This window comes from Equus quagga, chromosome 5 (assembly GCF_021613505.1).
Source record: "Equus quagga isolate Etosha38 chromosome 5, UCLA_HA_Equagga_1.0, whole genome shotgun sequence".
Classification (NCBI taxonomy): Eukaryota; Metazoa; Chordata; class Mammalia; order Perissodactyla; family Equidae; genus Equus; species Equus quagga.
This window is the reverse complement of record NC_060271.1, coordinates 30,797,178-30,820,090: the sequence shown is the minus strand read 5'-3', so window position 1 is coordinate 30,820,090 and position 22,913 is coordinate 30,797,178. Positions and strand designations below refer to the sequence as shown.

Genomic DNA, 22,913 nt, shown 5'->3' with positions numbered 1-22,913 from the left:
GCTTTAGAAGTCCTAGGTCGGCCCGTCCTTGTTCCCCTTTCCTCTGATAAATGACTGGGAGTGGAAGATGCACAAGAGGGAGAGGGAAGGGAGGGGAACGGTATTCACTGAGCTGGCAGCACCTCTCCAAGACACAACACGAGCTCCAGCCCACTTCCCTCTGGGGCCCAGAGCAAGTATCATTCTGCTTTGTGGTGACCATACTGTGATCCCCTCCCTCAAACTTACTCACCTCTCCCAGCGAGGCAGGAAGGAAACACGGCGCCCGGCATTTGGCTATCCCAAGGACCAGGCAGGGTTCCAGTAACCCCAGAAATGAACCCTGGGCTCCCATCTGCCAGGCCTCCCCGCCAGCTATGCCCAGCTTTGCCCGTGATTTATAAGCTTCTCCACTTCGCCTGTTATTACGTCCCTCTCATTAATGAGCAGGCTTAAGACAGTCAGGATTTCCTCCATCAGTGTTTCGTCCTTCCTGAGCCCTCTGTTTGAGGGTTACAGGTGGTTTACGGCCTTGCAAAGTTTGACATTGGACCAGACAACTAGGTCTCTTCACTGGAAGGGACAGGGGGCGAGCTGAGGAAGGGTAATGCCCGGCTCATTCTGGTGGACAGACGAGAGCTACTGCCACTCAGGCCGAGGCAAGCTCTTGCTCACCAAGGGCTATGAGCGCGCCATTTCCCACCCTGGAAGGGCAGACACGATGCGCACAACGAGCACGGAACTGAGGAGATGCTGTATCTACATTTCTTTGAAAATTCAGAGGCCGAGAAATTGCTCTCCAAAGACGGCAGAGTTAGCCTACCCTCTTCACTGCTTTTTTGAGCTTCCTGGTTTCTGAGAAGGTCTGCGTGGTCGCTTTCACTAGAGGCCCCTTTACTCAGCCTTGAGCTCTCCCAGGAGGGGTTGGAGGTGAGGGGATGGAGCCCTCGTCAACAAAAACATCTTTCTTTTCATTCCGTGGCGTTTGACACACTGGCACACTCAGTAAAACGGGCTGCAGGCACGGTGGAGACAAAGTGCTGCCTCAGCTGTGTCACTGTCCTTTCATCTTGTGCCTGACTGTTTCACAGCCACGCTCAGCAAGGAGACATGGAGACGTTTATGTCCGTCGTACGCCACGCTGAAGTTGCTGTTGCTGTGTTTAATCACGCTCATCTCCAGGAGGCCGAGGGGATCGTTTCTGCTTATATTAGTCATTCACCTGGGGCACCTAAGAACTATTGATGTGGCTGTTTAAAAAAAAACAACAACAAAGAAAAACCACTGACACTTTTTTTAAAAAAGCAACTTTATAAAACACAGTATCTTATGTACAATTCCATTTTTGTGTGGAAAAAAATCCACTTATGGACAGAAAAATAGTTTGGAACGTCTAAAACACTAGCATTGATTGGTAGAATAATGTGGTTTTTAAATTTGTAGTTATTTATTGCCTTTGGCAATTTTGAAAAATTTCTCCAACAAATCTACATTACATTTGAGACTCAAAAAAAAAGGTAACCCTGTAAACCCCAGGATATCTCTGGCAAATTAAATCTAAGCTTAGCTTAAACTGTCTCTCAGGTTCAGGCAAAAAAAAAATCTAGATGTCACAGCTAATGTCCGCTTTCATCCACCTTCCTCAGTTGAGGCCTCCCGCCCCCCCCCCCCCCCCCCCCCCAGCCCCGGGGATTGAAGCTAAGGAGAAGCGATGGTCCGGCATCTGTGTGTGACTCCGAGCGCTGGTTTCTAGGCCTTCTCCTTCCTGTAAGGAGAGCTGTCACTGAAGGACACAGTGGGAGCGGCGGTCTTCCACAGCCCTGGAAGGTCTGGTTTCCCCTTGCCTCTGCTCTATCCTGAAAGGCTGGGGATTAGAACTACTGTACAGTTCTCAGAGGGGGTTTGTTTATAAAACTTTGCTGGTTAAACTTGGGTTGAGGCAACCCGAAGCTGGAGTGTGGACCGAGCCCCTGGCTCGTAGCCCCCTCCTGGAGCTGTCTTCTCAGCAGGACCGGGCCCAGCAGGCCCTCCCAGAGCCCGACTGCCTCCCTTCCTCTGCACCTGACGTTCAGCCTGCAGAGTCAGGCATCGCCCCACTCTGAGGAAGGAGAGAGGTTTATAAAAACGTTCTAGAAGATCGGGAAGATGACAACAGGTCGTTTGGGAGTAAAACAACATTTTTGGCTATTGAAGCCTGAAAACTGATTTTGAAACCCCACAGGGAGCTTCCCACAGGATAGGGAGAAACACCCCAGCTGCCCAGGCAGGAGGCAGCTGAGTGCGATCACTGCTCCTCTGACATTCTCCTGCCCCTCCTTTCTGCCCCTCGAGGCCTGAGAGGAGGGCCCTCTGAGGGGCCACGCCCCCTGGGGCCTGCTGCCCTGCTGCCATTTCAGATGACAGGCTGCCGGCTTCATGGGGAGGCGACCTCCCCCAAGGAAGGCTGTGTGAGGAGAGGGCAGGGTCAAACAGGATGTTCGAATGACTATCAGACCCACCGTGGGTACTCAGGGTGTGAATGAATCTCGGAAAGCGTAAAAAACGTGGACTTTGGAGCTGGTGGGTCGGGGTCGCATCCCAGTTCTGCCACTAAGAGCTGTGTGGCCTTGAGCAAACAGGATCCAAGGGCCCACTGCCTAGGGCAGCTGGGGGGACTCGGTGAGAAAGCTCGGCGGTAGTGCAGAGCAGGGGGCAGTCAAGAAATGAAAGCATGAAACAACAGCTGGGTGGCACGAGGGGACGTGGGGAGCGACAGAACCATTCTGTATCTAGACTGTGGTGGAGGACACACAATGTCATGCACGTGTCAAACCCCACAGATCTGTACACCACAGAGAGAGTGAATGGCACTTTATGTAAACTTTAAAAAATAGGTTATCTTTTTTGTTTAAAGCTTGTATTTATTTTTCTTTCGTTTCATTTATTTATTTATTTATTTATTTATTTATTTATTTTTGAGGAAGATGATCCCTGAGCTAACATCTGCTGCCAATCCTCTTCTTTTTGCTGAGGAAGACTGGCCCTGAGCTAACATCTGTCCCCATCTTCCTCTACTTTAGATGTGGGATGCCTACCACAGCATGGCGTGCCAAGCGGGTGCCATACCAGCGCCTGGGATCCGAACGGGCGAACCCTGGGCCACTGAAGCCAAACGTGTGAACTTAACCGCTGCACCACCGAGCCAGTCCCAAAAATTGATTATCTTGAAGATTCCTTCTCTTTTTGACATTCTATGGGTTTCCTCGCCAATGTATGAATCATTGGAAAGGAATGATAAAATTGAAGTGATTTTGCATCATGGTGGGAAGAAAGGGTCAGTGTCCTCTTACGGCTTCATTCATTCACCCCAGTGTCCTAGAATCAACTACCTCCGGTCCCTTGAGGATTTACCCAGGGATGGCAAGTCAGAGCCTCATTTGGTCACCTGGAGCTGAGGAACTGAATTTTAAATTTTATTTAATTTTAATTAATTTACATTTAAATTTGGAAACTGAATCAGTGTATAATATTTTCCTATTACAGACAACTTTATTGTTCTGGTGGGACTACATTTCATTTTTAATATATTTTATCATTAATTTTTTTTTTTAAGATTGGCACCTGAGCTAACAACTGTTGCCAATCTTCTTTTTTTTTTTTCCTGCTTTTATCTTCCCAAACCCCCCATACATAGTTGTATATCTTAGTTGCAGGTCCTTCTAGCTGTGGGATGTGGGACGCCGCCTCAACGTGGCCTGATGAGCGGTGCCATGTCCGCACCCAGGATCCAAACCCTGGGCCACCCAGTGGATCGCACGAACTTAACCACTCGGCCACAGAGCCAGCCCCCATCATTAACTTTTTTTATTGAGACATAATTCATATACCTTTAAATTCACCATTTTGAAACATACAGCTCAGCAGCTGTTAGTATATTCACAAGGCTATACAACCATCACCATGAATTCCAGAACATTTCATCACCCCAAAAAGAAACCCTGTGCCTATTAGTAGTCACTCTGCATTCCCCCCTTCCCCCAGCCCCTGGCAGCCATAATCTACTTTCTGTCTCTATGGATTTGCCTATTCTGGACTTTTCATATAAATAGAATCATGCAATATATGGTCGTTTGTGTCCAGTTCCTTTCACTTAGCACCCGTTTTCAAGATTTCCTGCATGTGGCACTTTCTTCCTTTATACGGCTGAATAATATTCCATTGTATGAATATAGTACTTTTTGTTTATCTATTCACCAGTTGATGGACATTTAAGTTGTTTCCACCTTTTTGGCTACGAGCCCTGGAAAACGCAGCTCCAGACTGAGAGGTGCTGCAGGTGTGAAGTGCGTCCCAGATTTCAGACTTGTACAAACAAGGAACGTAAAATGCCTCGTTAATACTTTATATTGACTACACGTTGAAATAATGTTTTTCATATATTGGGTTAAATGAAATATATCATTTTTTTAAAAAAAGGATTCGCCTAGAAACAAGGCGGAGGAGGTGTGAGTTGTTGAGGGAGCAGGAGCCCTTCCTCTCAGGAAATCATCCTCCAGCCGACCTGCCCAGCGGTGGACCTGAAATAGGAGCAGGGTCAGGCCGGCAGCAGGAGGATCCATTTTGGAGGCCACCCTGCCTTGACACTCAGGGAGCTGCAGAAAGGACAAGTCCAGGCAGGAGCTGGTAGGTGACTTCCCCCCTGGGAGGGGACTGGGGACTGTAATTATCGGACAAAAGGAGTAATTGGAGCGGCCAATGACAACAATGGCTTCTCCTTCTCTGTGCCCGGCCGCAGAGTTGCTCAAGTCCCCACATGCTCTTGGGCTCCTCTCCCTGCCCCAGGAGCAAGGGCAGCAACAGGAGAGGGCTCCTTACCTCTGGGCACCAGGTGGTTGGCATCAGGAGGCTGCAGCCAGGGCCTGCTCTGTCTCTACCTTGCTGTGTGTCCTTGGGCAAGTCCCTTCCGCTCTCTGGGCCTGAAAAAAAATCCTGAGTCAGACAGACGTGAGATCAAATCCTGGTTTTATCCTTACTGGCTGTGTAAGTTCTCTACTCCTCGCTCCTATCTTTAAAATGGAGTAAATACTCAACAGTTACCTCACAGGGTGACTGCGAGGTTTAAATCAGATCATCGGTGCCGACACTTAGTGCTTCCTATGCACAAAGCACTGTCCTGAGCGCTTTGCACAGATGAGCTGGTTAGAGCTTCCCATCAACCCTCCACGGCAGGTCGTCTTAGTCCCATTGCCCGAGTTCCACAATGGAATGTCTCAGAGCCACAGTGTTGAGCCCAGGTTGCCCGCTCCAGAGCCTGTTTCCTTACCCACCATGCTAACCTGCCTCCAGCACAGAAAGGAGACGTCACGAATCCTCAGTAAATGTTGGAGGGGAGAGGGAAGCAAAGTTCCATGACTGTTAAAATACCTCCAGAGGAAATATTATTAAGCTCCCCACTAAACAGATGGGGACACCAAGCCCAAAGGATGAAGTGACGTGTCCTGGGCCACTGCCAAAACGGTGACAGAGCGAAACCTGTGTATCCTGGCTCAGAGCTCTCCTAAGTATTTGAAACTGGAGTGGATCTCGAGTCACACATGCAAATCTGCTGGCAGATAAGCAGCCCCGGCCCAGGCTGATCTCAGGATTTATCACTCAGCTGATTAAATCCGAATATCAGGGCAGTGCTTCTGGAAATGCCTTTGCCCCACTCTGTGCATAGCCTCCAAATTTCATCCAGGTACAATTCTTAGTTGTTAGGTTTGCATTTAATAAGAGTTGGCTGTCCAGGGAACTTAAAAAGTAGCTCTTGGCTTCTGAGACTCGGTTCAGCTATTTCTTGAGTGTTTACTGTGAGCGGAGCGGGTACCAGGCACGGGAGCTACACCGAGATGAAGGAACTGCCTCCCTGCCCTGTCCTCAGGGAGTTGCCAGTTGAATCAGACAGACAGAAGACATTCCCTTGCTCAAGAATAATTGCTTAAAGATAGACACAAATGATAAAAGCCAGCGCTGGTGACGGTGAGGGAGCCAGGCCCCCTCCTTCCCTGATGGTGGGAAAGGAACTTGGCCTAACAGTTCCAGAGGGCAGTTGGGTAACAGGTATCAAAAGTCATACAATTGTGTCTCTCCCTAAAACCCTGCAATTCTACTTCCTGAAATTGGCCCCAAGGAAATAATTATGGCTGGGCACAAAGATTTAGCCATAGTTATGTTAATACAGCATTGTTTATAAGAATGAAATTCTGGGGGCCAGCCCCGTGGCCAAGTGGTTAAGTTTGCACGCTCCGCTGCCGGGGCCCAGGGTTTCGCTGGTTTGGATCCTGGGGGCGGACATGGCACTGCTCGTCAGGCCACATTGAGGCAGTGTCCCACATGCCACAACTAGAGGCACTCACAACTAGAATATACAACTATATACCGGGGGAATTTGTGGGAGATAAAGCAGAAAAAAAAATTGGCAACAGTTGTTAGCTCAGGTGCCAATCTTTAAGAAAAAAAAAAAGATTGGCAACGAGCTGTTAGCTCAGGTGCCAATCTTTGAAAAAAAAGAATGAAATTCTGGATATAACGTGAATGTCCATCACTGGGGACTGGTAAAGGCGACCTTCCACACAAAGGTCATCGTGGAATATTAATGCTGGAAAGAGAGTCACATTGTTGCCTAGTGAGGGGAAGGGCAGGTTACAAACAGTATCTGTAGTGTGACAGCATTTTGTTGCTAAGAATACATATTTGCTATAATAAGAGCTCACATTGGCTGAGTCACTTTTAGGCATTATTTCAACCCTATACCATAGACGTTCCATTTAAAAAATTTTTTCAATAAACTTTTTAACATCATAGATGCTCTTTTTTTTTTTAAAGATTTTATTTTTTTTCCTTTTTCTCCCCAAAGCCCCCTGGTACATAGTTGTATATTCTTCGTTGTGGGTCCTTCTAGTTGTGGCATGTGGGACACCACCCCAGCGTGGCTCAAAGAGCAGTGCCATGTCCGCGCCCAGGACCCGAACCAACAAAACACCGGGCTGCCTGCAGCGGAGCGCACGAACTTAACCACTCGGCCACGGGGCCGGCCCCATCATAGATGCTCTTTTGATTTTCATTTTACAATTGAGGAAATGAGGCTGAGAGGGTTTAAGAGACTAGCTCACATGTGCATAGCCGGGATGAGAGGCCAGCTCAGAGAGCCGGTGCATTGAATCCCAGAGCAATGGCCTTCCTCTAAGTAGAGAAAAAGGTAGGGAAGAACAATCTCTTTGGAAGGAAAATTATGGGTATTTAATTTTTTCTTCATTATATTTAGCTGCATTTTCTTTTTTTTTTTCCAAAGATTTTATTTTTCCTTTTTCTCCCCAAAGCCCCCCGGTACATAGTTGTGCATTCTTAGTTGTGGGTCCTTCCAGTTGTGGTATGTGGGAATGCCACCTCAGCATGGCTTGATGAGCGGTGCCATGTCCGCGCCCAGGATCCAAACCGGTGAAACCCTGGGCCGCCGAGGCAGAGCGCACGAACTTAACCACTCGGTCACGGGGCCGGCCCTATCTGCATTTTCATTATTCTTTTCTCTCAATGATCATGGGTTGCTTTTGTAATAACAGGAAAAATCATTATCTTACTTCAAATAACACTGACCTGCTCAACTCTACAAATCAAAAAGACCAAAAGCTTGAACTGTCGGTTTTTCCCCAGTAAATCCTCTACCTGCCAGGGGGGTGTTTTAGGCGGAGGCAGAACCCCCTAGGGTCGGGTCTTTTGAATTACAATGGGGGGACCCTTGTCCCCCACTGGCCTGTCAGGCAGAATCCCAAAGGGTAAGGTGCCAGCGGGCAGTCCCCGTCTTCCCACCTGCCCTGGAATTCCAAGGCCTGGACTTCACCTGCACTGCAAAGGTGGGCACTCAGGTCACAGTGGCCTTGTTCATCACTTGTAAGGCTTCCAACTACTTCATTTCAGGATGAGTTAGGCAAGAAGCCCAAAGCAGGTGGCAAAGATTCTTTGAAAACAAAGGAAAGAGTCTTTCTTGTCCCATATCAGCCAAGGATCCCCTAGAGGCACCACCCACCTGGGAGTTAGCTGGCGCTTTTTACTCTCTGGGCTGACTGGCTGCTGTGATGTGTTCGTGACGAAGTGATCTGTCACAGCTGCTCTTAGAGGACTATCTCCTGGGTTTCTACCCTCTGAGGAAAGGGAGGGGTTGGGAACAGGCCAAAAACTGTTGTGGGGGTGGGTGGGAGAAGGAGGAGGGCAGGGAGTTGTAATCACAGTAAAAATGGCACAATGATAAGAATAACGAACTCCACAAAAGTTTACTGAGCACTTACACATGCTGAGAGGTTGACGTGCATTATCTCATCAAATCCTCCCTTAAAATGCCATGAGGTAGGCTCTGCTATTACACCAATCTCGAAGGTAGGAGAACCCGGGCTAGGTGATATTAAACAACTCGCCTGAGGTCACGTCATGCAGTTGAGAAGTGGTGCAGCTAGGATTATAAAACCAGGTCCTCCTCTTGCTAAGTACCCCCTTCCTGGAGCTGTGGGAACCCCCGGACAGCCTGTGCATTTCTCAAAAGACACACACACTTCACAAAAATTTTCAATTTCAGGGAAACTGCTGTTTTCAAGTCTCCTGGCCAGAAAGATCTCACATTTCTTCTGGATTTATGTGACGGCCACTTGGGAGGCAGTCCGGCTTACTGACTCAGGGACCAGGCAGTCTGGGGTTTCATCCTACTTTCAGCATGTCATGTTTCTGTGACCTTGGGCCTCCGTATTCTCAATGTAAAATGGAGACTGATAACAATACACACACACATAAGCACACAATCACACAGTGACCATAAAGTTTGGAAACATAGACATTATTATTTTGCCTGTGTAATGTAGCTAAACCATTCACATTTGTTATGCGTATTTGCCCGTTTTCAGATTTAATGGCTACTCTGATTATCTCATGGGGTCATATACACGTGTATGTATGTGTGTGTATATTTACGTATATATGTGTACAGGTACATGTAAGTATAAACACATGCATATATATAATTAAATATGTGTAAGGAACTCAGCATATAGCCTGGCACACAGTAGGTGCTTAATACATGATAGCTGTTTTTGTTATTCTTTATTTTTATGATTCTGGCCTCAACTGAATCTCACAAGTGTTTGTTGAGTGCCTGCTATGTGAGGACCCTAGGGCAAAGCTCACATGCAGGGTGAAGCAGACAGACACGCACAGGAATAATTCTCATGGAAGGCAGTCTATGTTAAGTGGTGTGCTGCCAGTGTAGACAAGGTGCTTTAAGAGAATAATAGACAAAGGAGTGAATTCTTGCCAGGGAGATCTAAGTGGTAAGATTTTTATTTTTAGATTAACTTTACAATACAAAGAAATGCATGGATCTTTTTTTTTTTGAGGAAGATTAGCCCTGAGCTAACATCTGTTGCCATTCCTCCTCGTTTTTGCTCCTCTTTTTTGAGAAAAAGCAGGAAGTGAGAAAGACAAACATAAAGCATATTTGGGCATGGTAAGTGTGATCAGAATAAGGGGTGCCAAATGGAGAATAGTGAGAAAGAAGGATGGAAAGGTAGGCTGCAGTTTTCTTGTTCAGGGTTTTAAATGCCAGGTCAAAGCATGTGGACTTATCCTGAAGGCAGTGGGAAGCCACCTAGGACTCGTGAACAGAAGAGTAGACTGATGAGATCTGCCACAGTGGGTAGCCTAAAATGGAGTAGGAAGAGTCTGGCAGCCAGGAGACCAGTTATTTGATCATTCATTGATGCATGTATGCATGCATTCATTCATCCATTCACAGACTCCCAACTTTTTGACCAAATAGTCTGTTCATTCATTCATTCATTCACCCAAAAAGTACTTATCTGGTACTGGGCTCTGGACTTTGATTGCTCTCCATTACATTCCATCCCTGGCTTTGGTCCTTTGACTAGGAAGCGAAGAGCAGTTTGGTAAACCCTGTCTGCTGATTGTTTCAAATTCTATTCCCCTTCCTCCCAAATTACGGGAAAATCCATCTTTTCTGGTAGCATCCTCATCAAATCTTAAGAAAATCTTCATCCCCATTGAGTATGTCTTCCTTGAAGACCCTACCAAGCAGACGTCACCTTGGATTATTTTGTATGTGAGATTAGCCCAGAGAAACAGGAAGGGCTTAAATCAATGAAAGCAAGGTCAACTTGATACTTTGGTGGAGGGCTGGGGGCAGCATTTCCCAAAGGGTGTTCCACAGTGGATAACCGGTTCTACCAGTTGACACAGGTATATGGTGTGGATGGGGAGATGATTTCATGATCATCTCAGTTTGGGAAACTCAAACAAACAAACAAAACAGAGGGCTGGCCTGGTGGCATAGTGGTTGGGTGTATGTGCTCCGCTTTGGTGGCCCGGGGTTCGCTGGTTCGGATCCTGGGTGTGGACTTGCACACTGCTCCTCAGGCCACGCTGGGGCAGCATTCCTCATGGAGGAGCTGGAAGGACCTAGAACTGGGATATACAACTATGTACTGGGGCTTTAGCAAGAAAAAAAAAAAAAGAGGAAGATTGCCAACAGATGTTAGCTCAGGGTCAATCTTCTTCACAAACAAACAAAAAAACAAAAACAGGTTTCCTGACTGCAGGACTTTTCAGAGGTTTGACTTGATGACTGTGCATTGTTAATTTCTAAGAAGAGGGTCTGATATGAAGCTCTTCCCAAATGTTTTGATTCCAGAGCCTTTTCTGCCTGGAGCATCTTGGGCTTTCTTGTGTTGACCAGAACGCATTTGCAGGATTCCCTGACATGACTGGGGAGTATTCAGAAGTGGTTCGGGCCCAGGAGAGTCATGGAGCAAACTGCCCAGGAAGACGGAGCCATAGCAGGGTAGAGCCTGGAGCTGTGAAGAGGAGGGAGCTTCTTCCTCAGGAAGGTAGAGGGAAAGGCGAGGAAGGAAATGCGCTTGAGCTGAGCCCACCAGTTGCATGGAAGTAGGGAGAAAAAAGAAACTTCCCAGGTAGAAAAGGGGGGCTGGAAAGGATACCCATATTGCAGAATTCCTACAGAAACTTTATGTTCAAAACTGGCTGCATCTGGACCCTGCATTTGCTGAGCAGAAAGAAAAGGAACAAAAAGTCCACAGATACTGGCCGTTGGACATGACAGCGATCGGGAAACAGGGTCCCCTATCACAATCTCTACCCCTGGAACTGGCCTCTTTCCCACAGACAGAGGAGTGAGAAGAGCTGAGCTCTGTCCCCTTCGTGTATTTCTCAGACAAGTCACCTCCCCTCACCGCCGTTCGGTTCCCCCCACGTCAAAGGACTAGAAGATGATCAGGTGGGTCTTCCAGAAAACAGAGTCTGAGACGTCATGAAAGGTGGGCAGATCTGTGTCTTTTCGTGTTCTGGGCAGAGCTTCACCAACAAGGCTCAGGCAAGGGTGCACTTGAAGTCACAGATGCAGCCGATGTTCTGGAGTAATACCAGGCCTGAGTTCAAGACCCAGCTTCACCATTTACCCGGAGCAAATTACTCTACTTTTATGGGCCTCTGTTTCCCACTTGAAAAATGAAAATCATCCCTTTTTTCCCCCACGGTGAAGCCAATAATTTTTTTAAGTAATAAGATAATTGGTATAAAATGTTTGGCACATGGCTGGGCACTGAGGGCTTCATAAAAGGTACCTCTGTTGGTTAGTTACCGCCAATAAATTCCTCTAAAGCCCATTGTCTCTGTAAAGGGAAATTGTTACATTAAAATAGTTAAGTGATGTTTTACTGTAGGGGGTAAAAACTGGTAGAACTAGTTGAAGCCAATTGGTTTTTATTTTCTGTAAATCTCACCCATCTTCTCCCCCTCCGGGTTCGAACAGGGCATAAGAATAACTCAGTGGGACTCTGCACTAACGGGGACTCTTGGGGGAAGGACTCTCATTCTCAGGGATGTTGGAGGCCTCCTCCATTCCCAGCATTGGTCTCCTGCTGGGAGTGACTCAGACCACTTGGTGGGTGAGGAAGGGGGGTGGTGTCAGAGGTCACTAGACCCAAAAAAGAGAAAATCTTCCGTTGCCCTGGTGGGGCCTGTTTTACAATAGATCAGAACATCCCTAGGCTCCAGGGGAAACATCCTGCCTCGCCATAAACTAATCCATTCTGGTGAAGTGAAGGGTGACTCTTGCCCAAGGCACCAAAGGGTGAAATCCCCGGGTGTGATGTTTGGGGCTGGCCAGGCCATTGTGATGCAGGTTTTGCTTTCTAGCCTCTGCCTTCCCCGAGGCCTCGCTGTGGCTCCAGAAAGCATCTTGGGGTCTTGCAAACAGTTGCCTGGTTGAGAAGCTTTATCTAGGGGCTGCTGGATGGAGTGGCTTTTTTTTTTTTTTAGGAAGATTACCCCTGAGCTAACATCTGCTACCAATCCTCCTCTTTTTGCTGAGGAAGACTGGCCCTGAGCTAACATCCATGCCCATCTTCCTCTACTTTCTATGTTAGACGCCTACCACAGCATAGCATGCCAAGTGGTGCCATGTCCGCACCGGGGATACGAACCAGTGAACCCTGGGCCTCTGAAGCGGAACGTGCACACTTAACCGATACACCACCAGGCCAGCCCCCTGGAGTGGCTTTTAAAGATGGCATCAAGGCCATGGGGTTTGTGAAACGTGATCTTGGCAGATAAAGGCATCTGGTACTAATTCGTTTTTCCTTTCTGGTGTTGATTTTTTTTTTTTTTTTGACACCTTCAAAGCCACAGATCATAGATCTTAGACAGCTGGAAAGAACCTGAGTGATCTTCAAACCCAAACCTTTCATTTCACAGTTGAAGAAACTGTGGCTCAGAGAAGGGAGTTAATTTGCCTAAGGTCAGCACAGCTAGTGAGCAGCAGAGTTGGAACTCAAACCCTAATCTCTTGACTCTTGGTCCAGTGCTCTCTGTCCCACTGCATAACAATAGTACTGGTAACAACTATGTGGCAGGCATTATATTAACTGCTTCACACACATTTAATCCTCACAACCATCCTATGAAGTAAATACGATTATTATTCCCATTTTACAGATGAGGAAATGGACTCAGAGAAACAAGTTGTAAGTTCAGGGTCACAGCTAACAACAAACTGAGCCGGGTTTCGAACCTAGGTCTGCTAGAGGCCTGGAGCTGGTCCTCATCAACACAAAGCTATCGAAGACACAGTAAGTCTCTTCTTGAAGCTGACGGCCTTAACTTCAACACCCCCCCCCCCCCCCACCACCACTTCACAGGCTTCAGGGAACCCCCAGGGACTGGAGAGTGGAAGAGACTGAAACAAAAGACTCCCTAACTTGTCCCATCCAGATGAGTTGTCACTTAGTCCAAGGGCAGCCAAATGAAATAGCGTGGCCCTGTGGGTCATTAGTCAATTCAGAGGCCACCAGTGGATTCGAAATATGGCCCAACAGCCAAAGCCATGGGCTAGAGAGTCAAGTCACTGTCATCTGCCTATCAAGACTCTCATCTTCTTGGAGGTTTCCCCAGGGCCCATCAACAGGTAATACTGGGGAAGTCTGCACATGACCCAGGAGGGTGCGAATGACTGAGCTTATTGTGAAAGGGGAGAGGGCTGAGGCTGAAGGAAGCATCTCTTTAGGGAGAGCTGTGGAGCGTGACTCAAGATTCCGAAGGAGCCTGGGCAAAAGGAACACTCACCCTCACACCCCGTCTGAGGCCGAGGAAGCTGGTGACTAACCTCTCTCACCAGGCACATCTGCCCTGGGCTGAGGGCCCTGGGCAGCAGGCACAAAGCGACAAGACAAGGAACTCACTGTTTTGCCAAGAAGGCAGGATATGCCCATCCCTAATGATAACAACAATATCAGGACTTAGGGTGCTACATGCTTTGCATGTGTTACCTCATTTAATCTTTGCAAAAACCCTACAATGTAAAAGTTATGCCTATTTTAAAGATGAAGAAACTGAGGCTCAGAGAGTTCAAAGGACTAGCCCAAGGTCATAGGTAGTAAATGGGAGAGCCAAGATTTAAACTCGAGTAGTGTGGTTCCAGAATCCAAGCTCTCAACTAGATGCGCTCTGTGTGTGTGTGTATGTGTCCACGCACGCTGGGCAGGTGCTCTGCAACACAGCTTCCTGCATCACCTGGAGGGGGAGATCAGAGAACTTTCACAAAGTCTTCCAACACATGAGCATCTATGAAATTTGGTAACAAAACTGACTTTACAAAAATTCAGTTGTAAATAGAGAAAAAGGAGAAAAGGTTTTCCCGAGTAGAGGGGTTGCACGAAGTTTCCCTCAGTGGGCTTCTGCACAGGCAGAAATATGCCTCATTTGTTTCTGTCTCAGCCTGGGGTACAGAAGCCCGGCCAGGGCAGGTCCTCACTCAGTTCATGACTGACTGCTTGCTGAGGCAACATAAATGGTGGTTCTGGGCTTGAGCTTTTGAGCCACGCAGCCTGGGTTCAAATTCCAGCTTGGTCGGTGGTGCTGCGTGACCCGATCAAGTTTTAAGGCTCTCTGGGCCTCGGTCTCTGCATATATAAAGCAGAGGTGCTGACTGTACCTAAATCCCTGGGCAGCTGCAAGGATTGAGTGAGACGGGGCAGAAAAGATGCGTAGCACGGTCTGGCATATAAAGTGCTCAAAAAGTGAGAGATACCACTATAATTTTTAATGATAAATAAATCTACATATTCATTGGATGAATAAATGAATAATGCGTGAATATAGATAGCTGGGTCTTGAAGTGGAGGAGATTCCAGAGCAACTGGGGAATGGGAGGTAGCGGTGACAGAACCAAATAAATGAACCCAGTCTGGGAGGGAAAGCTGACCACAGCACAGTGTGAGCCCAGGCAGTGTGGGCAGCCTGTCCAGAGCACAGGCTGAAAGGGTGAGCAGGGACCACGGCACGACGTGCGCCCAGGCAGTGCGGGCAGCCTGTCCAGAGCACAGGCTGAAAGGGTGAGCAGGGACAAGGGAGAGGTGGTGAGGTTGACGGTGACTTTTGAGTGGCAGCCTTCCTGAGGGAACTGTTGGAGGAGCCTGAACTTGGTGCAAGACATGGTTCTTAGGTCCCTCCAGGCCACAGTTTCTAAGTCCTTCCCATTCCCCACTGCTTGACCACCTGTCCCCAAACTGAGGGCCTTAAAAATCTTCCGGGCACAGGGGCTGGCCCAGTGGCAAAGCAGTTAAGCATGCATGTTCCGCTTCAGCGGCCCGGGGTTCACCAGTTCGGATCCCGGGTGTGGACAAGGCACCGCTTGGCAAGCCATGCTGTGTTAGGCGTCCCACATAGAAAGTAGAGGAAGATGGGCATGGATGTTAACTCAGGGCCAATCTTTCTCAGCAAAAAGAGGAGGATTGGCAGCAGAAGTTAGCTCAGGGCTAATCTTCCTAAAAAAAAAAAAATCTTGCGGGCAGGCTAGCTGTGGATTCAGAAGAACCCTCACCTGAATGTCCAAGGTCCACGGTCAAGCACTTAACCTCTGACCACATGGCCTCTGCCTTTCTGAGAAGGTGTGGGGCCCAGAAGGCCCTAGCAAATCCTTCCCCCATCTCCTCTCCAGTGAGATCAGATCTAAACACCAAGGGCAGCCTTGAAGGAAAACTCTTAAGGAATAGCAACGGACTTTACACGGGTTAATTGTGCCTACTTGAACCTCTCTGAGCCTGGAGCAGACCCCACCCCATCCTGCTCCACCTCACTCTAACCCAGAAGGCAGCACTGACCCCAGATACTCACTCCTTCCCTTCGGCACTGGGGCACCAGGAGCCTCTCTGCCCAAGCAAGGCCTTAGAGGCCTTAGACACTTTTCCTTGGTAGTTCCTCAAGGAAACCCTCATCTGAACCCCCAAGCCCCTCCTTTGACCCCTGCAGATAGACGAAAGAAAGGGGGAAATGCATTTTTAGCACTGTTTCCCATGGTGGTGGTAGGGATTAATAGCCTGTTTCTCAGCGAGGCCCTTTTAATATGCAGGCTGGTGATGGCCCACAAGAGCAGGTGGGCTGGGGCGGGGGCTAGGGCCCAAGGCCAGGTCCCTGGAAAGAGTGGTCCGCCCGGGCTGAGCCAGCTGGGTTCTGTTCTTTCCAGTGGGCCCTCTCCTTCCAGGATGGAGACTGCATTCTTCCTGGCACTCCTCTCTCTGGCTGCCTCCTGTTTTGGCTGGTTCTTGGCAACAGAGAAAGAATCTCCAGGCAGCACTCTGGCTGCGTCTTCCTTCCCAGCTCAGGGATAAGCCTTCTCTGATTTGTTACTTTTTAATAACTGCAAACAGTTTCATTTTTTCTATTAACAGGAAATAATGTCAAGAGATAAGCAAAAAGAATCAAATAGAAATCACCCTGATCCCATTATCCATGATACTCGCTGGTGTCTATCTTCCCTGTTCTGTCTCTATTCACATAAACGGGTTTTAGAAACAGGAGTGGACTAACTTACTAGAGTAAGTGAAAGACTCAAAAGTAGGGAATGAGACCCAGGCTCCAGACCCAGCTCGGAGAGCCCCGGAAAGAGCCCTGGTGAGTTGTTGCGCCTGTGGGTCTCACTCTTCTCATCTGTAAAATAAGGATAATGGTACTTATCTCACAGGGCTGTTGTGTGGATTAAACGAGATTAAACACTGAGCCCAGTGCCTCGCATGTAGTAAGGACTCATGAATGTGAAGAATTGTGCTGGAAACACAAGAAGTAACTTCCAGGTACTAAGGGGCTTCTGCAGCGTCCTTTTAAGCTGTGGCTTGGTACGCAACTACATTCAGGGGTCTGACTTTATCTTACTGAGCCTCTGCTGAAGGTATTTATATTAACTCTAATTTTTCAGGATTATGAACAGTGCTCTGATGCATATCCTAGCAGATAAGTCCTTGCACACAGATTATTTGCTTAGACTAAACTCCGATGAGTAGAATTGCTAGATCTAAGGATGAGCTAGAATCTTAAGCCAAAGTTTGGACTGATTCACTCCCCCTCCAGCAAGCAGACAGCCTGTGTTCCTCAGCCTTGCCAAGACTGGAGTTTAGGATTTCTTTCATCTTTATCAACTTGATAAGTGAAAAAAAATAAATAAATAACTGCTTGTTTCCAGGGTATTCATTGACGTTCTCTTGTTTTTTTTAAGGGGAGCTTTCAGGATGACTTTAGACCCCATAATGATTCTTCACGTTCAAGGAACTTCCAGGAAGGAATGTAGGTGGTGTTATTGGCAGAACTATGATAAAAATCTAAAGTACAGAGTGTAAATGGGCCTGGAGGCTGCCTACTCCTTGTCCTGACCCTCCACAAGCACAACTTCCAGGTCCTTCCATGCCTTCAAATTAGGGCCATACTCTCTCCACTTCAGTCAAGTGATGGGGTAGAGAAGAATACTATGATGGAACATTTACAGAGCTTTAGGATAGTACTTCTGGGACCCATTAGGATTCATAATGGCATCTAGGGCCATGGCTTCATCCAAAATCTGACGTTCCAATCCAAACTCCTTTGCTTAAGTAAGGGTACTTTCTCTGAACCTCAGTTTATCTATCAGAGGGGGCCAATAATACATTCTTTCCCCTGCCCCTGTGGCTTTATCAGAGGAGATAAAGCATAGGAAAACACTTTGTAAACGAAACAGAGCTTTACACATAGAAGGGGCTGTTTTTTTATGGAGGTTGAGTGCTGAGTGCTGTGAACTAAGCTGTATAATGAGGCTGGAAATGGCTGGTGGCCGAGGACCCCTTTCTAAGCGGGGTGCTCACCTATAACACCAGCTATCTTTTACTGGGTACCTACTACTTGCCACTGGCTTCACGTTGAGATCTTCTTTAATTCAATTCTCAGGTCTACCCCACTGAGGAATGATGGGGAAACTGAAACTTACAGAACTGAGTAACTGGTCCGAAGGTCAATGCTAATACGAAGGAGTTAGAAATTCAAACTTGGGAGGTCTTCCCTGGGGTGTGGGAGTAGAAGGCAATAGTTGATTTGCCTAGAATGTCAATTATCTTGTGTAAAGTACATGCATTCATCCATTTTTCATTTATTCAACAAATATTTATTAAACACTTACTATCTACCTTACAAATTCTATCAACCAGCCTATCTACTTCTCTTCCCTCCGTCCTTCTTTCCCTCCGCCCATCCATCCATCCCAGGCTTTGTTCCAAAGAGGAACTCATGAGGCTGAAAGGACCGTTTCCATGGCTTTGGGGTCAGGCAGACCTTGGTTTGATTCTATCTCTGTCACTAAGCAGACAGCCAGGTGACCTTAGATGCATTATCTCACCTCTCTGCGCCTGTTCCTCTCCCGTAACCTGGGGATAATTACGAAAACTACTTCACAGGATTCAAAGGAATTGCATGCTATGCACATAGAGCACCTAGAACTGTGCCTGGCACACACTAAGGACACTGTGTCACCTCCTTTAATCCTCACAGCAATCACATCACCGAGAAGAAAACTTAGGTAACGAGGAAATGAAGTTGCTCGGCCAAGGTCTTAGGCAGTCAACTCCAGAGCTTACATCCTTTAGTAATGCAGCCAGTGCCCCAGGAGTCAAGTTTAGCTGGGGTGGATTTTGCGACCCCATTTTACAGGGAGGAATGAGATAAAGCATCTAAAGCAAACATAACAGAATAAGAGCTCAATAAGCAATAATTTTAATTAAGTCAAGATCGGATCTGATCCTGAGCTCACTGCTTAGAGCCCACAGTGGGCAGCGCCCATCCTCCTCCGACGCACTGCACAGGGAAGCGCTGAGCAAGGACCCTCAGTCCTTCCTACTCTCATCTCTACCTTTGCTCCAGGAAGAAGAGGGAGGTGATGCCCATTTAGTCCATGGGCGATTATTTTGGTTTAATGACATTTAAAATGAGGTTTTGTATAGAGTTTCTAAATACAAAAACAACGACGCAAGATCAATGCAGAAAACTTGGTGGGGGAGAGAGGACAGGGAAACAACTAAAATGCTGTCATTTCGGCACCCATAGAGAAGCACTGCTGGCATCTGCAGATCTGTCCTCTCAGTATTTTTATATAGGTCAGCGGATTTTCATGAAGTTTTGAATAACCATGAAGTAGTCGTGTTAGCAAGGCCATTTTGTCCAATAGTGCAAGTCTCGTACTGTAAATGGCACTATGACTGTGCGGTGCACAACTTTCACAGACAGACGAAGTGGCCCTAGCTCTCAGCACTTATTTAACTCAGTAGTTCTAACCTTTACTCCTCCCCAACATGCCAAGAATGTCACACTCTCTTGGAACAGTGGCTCATGGGCAGTCATAATCCTAGAAAAGAGAGGGAGGGGTGAAGGACGGTGCCATCCTCTGGGGGCATCTCCTAGTGTCTAGAGAAGGAACACTTCTTTTCCAGAAGTAATCCAGAGGGAATCCCAGGTGACTTAATACCGAACTCCAACCTTACAGTGATTCACTAACCTTGACTTACAGAGAGGGAAACTGAGGTTCTGAGACAAGAGATTTACCTTTCTCAGCTAGTAAGTGGCCAGTGGTCAGACAGAAATTGAACCTAGGACAATCCCTGACTTAGTCGAGTTCTATAAGAACGGAGGCAGAAAGATCTGAGTTCAAATTTCAACTCTTTCACTTATGACAAATCACAACCCCTCTGAGTCTCAGTTTCTTCACCTGTAAAATTAGCTAACAGCTTCCTCATTAGGTTTAAATGAGAATTAAAATGAGAAAAAAAAGTTTCCTAACAATTCTTGAGTGTTATTTGTCAGGCACTGCACAACACACTTCATGTCCATTATCTCATTTAATCCTCACAGTAATCCTATGAGGGAGATACTGGTTTTTATCCATTTTACAAGTGAGGAAACTGAGGCTCAAAGAGCTTAAGTCACTGGCCAGCATCACATAGCGAGTAAGTGGTTGAGCTGGGGTTTGAAGCCAGGTCTGTCAGCCTCAGACCAACACTATCAGATAACACAGGTACCTTTTAGCACAGTGCTTGCAACATACAAACACGAAATAAATAGCAACAGCCCTCATTATTTACTGTTATTATTGTGAATACAATTATTATGTCACAGGTGATTGGCTGGTCTCTGTTTTCAATCTCCTCAGCCAAGAAACCAAGAACTGGGCCGATCCAAGAAGGGGAAGCGATGCCAGCCCTGCCTAGCCCTGGGCCACACTCATGCCACACAGGATAGGAAAGGGGTGGGAGCAGGGAGCAGAGCTGGGGTAGTGTCTCTCTAAAACCTGGCATCTCTGAGTTGTTCAACAAACGCCTAACAGCTTGTGCCTCCTCACTGGGAGGCACAGCTCCTGCTGGAGGGGTCTGGTGACCTTGCAAACTGGCTCATGGTGTCCCTGCCTACCTATCCTAGACCACTAGTCCCTCCACCCCATCCAGGGTGCCTTCTGGAGCCTTCTATAGAAATCCTCTGCCCCATGATTTAGGCTTCTGCTGATCTCTGCAGATGAGCGTGGGCGATTAAAAAGGTAAGATCCAGAGGCAGAGGGAGAGGACCTATTTAAAAAAGCCCAGCGAGCACAGACACGCCACCTGGCATCACAGCCTCCATCGGAGCCCAGCCAGCATGAGTCACCCCCACAGCCCTTTACCTGTGAGTTGCAACAAGGCTGACAGAAACTCCACAGCCTCCTAGGAGGCAGGTAGACAGGTACACAGACAAGTGTGCCATCCTTTGGGCTGCAGTAAGCTTTGCAATTACAGCCGACACCAAATGGCCCTCCTGTCACCAAGACCTCTGTAAAGTGGTTGGGCACCCAGGCTCTGCTCTCGGATCAAATCCCAGTTGACTCTTCCACTTGCAGCTTGAGAAACTTATTAAATCACTTTGAACTTTAGTTTCTTCATCTCTAAAACAAGAACACAAGTGCCGATCTCATAGGGTTGTTGTAAGGAGGAGATGAGACACTGCACGTAAAGGCTCAGCACCATGCCTGATGTGTTCAGCATACTGAGCACCTACTGTGTGCCAGACACTGGAGCAGGCACTGGAGAGTCAAGAGGGAGGAAGGCAGACAAGGTCTTTGCTCTTATGGAGTTCACATTCCAGGAGAGACAGACAACAAACAATTAGAAAATATCAAAAAGTCCCAAGGGCTTTGCAGGGAACCAAGAGAAAGTGGTGATATACAGTGAGTGAATGTCTGCTGTAACAAGGGCGGCTGCTCAGAGGAGGTGGCTATTTACAGTTATGATTACTATTTACTATTATTTGTCAGGGGCCTCACAGCTGCCCCTAATACAGCCTCCAGTAAGAAAACCACTTCTGACAGTTCTCAAACCCAGTACCCACTCTCCAGAGGCCTGACCCCACCCTTAGAGGACTCCTTTGGATTCTGACTTTACCTCCATCAAATTGGCAGGAACAGCTGAAACCCCGCCTTTCCCTGAGAGAGAGGAGTGGGCCAAGGGGAGGCTCCCAAGAAGACAGAGCAAAGAGATAATTTGCCAAAAGGGAAGTGGGAGAGAGAGAATGAAAAAAAAAAGATACCAAGATCTTTGGCTTATATTTAATTTCAAATTAATCCTGATGGAAGCGCTAAAGAAATCTCTAGCATTCTTCTGTTTGTGTTTGTGGATCTTCTGGGTTTATCCACCTCTCTCTTTACAGAGGACAGCTCAGGGCAGTCATCCCACAACGACTTAGTCTAACAGGCGTCCCATTTCTCCTGTGTTTCCAAGGCGGAAGGAAGCACTTACTAGAGTTTGTCAAGTGATCAGCTACCTAAGGCTTTGGAGGTGGCCGACTTCAACTTTTCCATCCCTTCTGTGCTGGCCAAAGGTATGTGGTCTGCTCACATCTCATTCAGATCACATCACACCAAATAAAAGGCTGCCTCTCACCCTATCCTCCTACCCCCTGCCACCAACACCCCCCCCCCACACACACACACAGAGAAGGTTCCCCCAGAGCAGTGACCCTGTCTTTTTGGCCTCTGTCTCCCCAGAAACCAGAGTAGGGTCTGACACACAACAGGTGCTCAATGAATGCCTGCTGAATGGAGGCCACTGACTTCAGCTCAAAGGGACAGCCAGACCCAGAGTGAGATGACTGAAGATTCAGATGTGGACTCCGACACTCACTAGCTTGTGCCCTTTGGCGAGTCGCCTTACCTCCCTGGCCTCCATTTCCTGACCTGTAACGTGTGTGTCGGGGAGGGAAGAGGGCGTGATAACATCTACCACAGTGAGTTACTGTGAGAATCAAAAGAAATCACTGGAATAACCGTAAAAGATTATTCAGAAAGAAGATATTACTGTCTTAAGTGGAAAGTCCTGGAAAAAAAGAAGGGGAACTTATACAAAGACCCACTGGGAGAAGATCTGCTCTGTCCTTTGAGAAGTCCTCAGTGGCTGTGAGTATCTGATGCTCAGCAGAGGAGGGGGCAAAGGAATTTGGGAGGGATATTCCTGGGTATCCAACACACTAACTAGAAACAGAATCGAGATTTCCTTTAGCCAAGTATCTGTTTGTGCCTGTACTTTTCCTCTAGCTCTCTTTTTTCCAACATTTTTTTCTCCCTCCCTCATCTCCACCCCCCACCCACTCACCAAGGAAGGAATTGGCCAGCTCCACCCAGCCCCCCCACAGCTCCGCCCCCAACTTGGCAGGCCAAGAGTTAACAGCTGCACCTGTTGAGGTATACCTGCTGTCCGCGGCACCTGTACCCGCAGCCAATCAGCGCCAGCGCTGCCGGGAACCTACCTGTCAGCAAAATCCCGACACTCAAACCTCAACATAAATCAAACACTTCCCTGGGCAGGGAATGTCTGTGTCAGGCAAGAATTAGAGACGAGCGGTCAGCAGGGCCTCCGTGCTGATCACTCGAGCCTGGGAGCCTGGGAGCAGGAAGATGTCGAATGAACTTGAGTGAGTAAACATCGGCGGATGCCTGGCGCTCTCTGAGCGTGGAGGCTGGATGGGGTTTCCAGCAGGGGGAAGAGCAGGGAGGCCGGCGCCAGTATTCACAGAGCAATTTGTAAGGGTAAATGAAT

The 22,913-nt window shown here is 47.7% G+C and overlaps 1 protein-coding gene and 1 long non-coding RNA gene across 3 annotated transcripts in view; one reads left to right on the top strand and one right to left on the bottom strand.

Moving 5' to 3' along the window:
* Positions 1-22,761, bottom strand: part of LOC124239106 (uncharacterized) — a 28,052-nt gene extending 5,291 nt beyond the window's left edge. Inside the window, exons 1-4 of one of the 2 annotated variants that reach the window (XR_006888538.1) lie at positions 22,624-22,759; positions 20,510-20,767; positions 4,834-4,934; positions 233-1,229 (exon numbers count right to left, since the gene is read on the bottom strand). This is a non-coding gene — a long non-coding RNA (uncharacterized LOC124239106). Of the gene's footprint in view, positions 1-232; positions 1,230-4,833; positions 4,935-20,509; positions 20,768-22,623 lie in introns of both variants that reach the window. The other variant, XR_006888537.1, reaches the window with a different exon arrangement.
* Positions 20,789-22,913, top strand: part of GRHL3 (grainyhead like transcription factor 3) — a 35,596-nt gene continuing 33,471 nt past the window's right edge. The window contains exon 1 of the mRNA XM_046660497.1: positions 20,789-22,788. Coding sequence (XP_046516453.1) covers positions 22,772-22,788 — 17 coding nt within the window. The 5' untranslated portion in view covers positions 20,789-22,771. The remainder of the gene's footprint in view (positions 22,789-22,913) is intronic.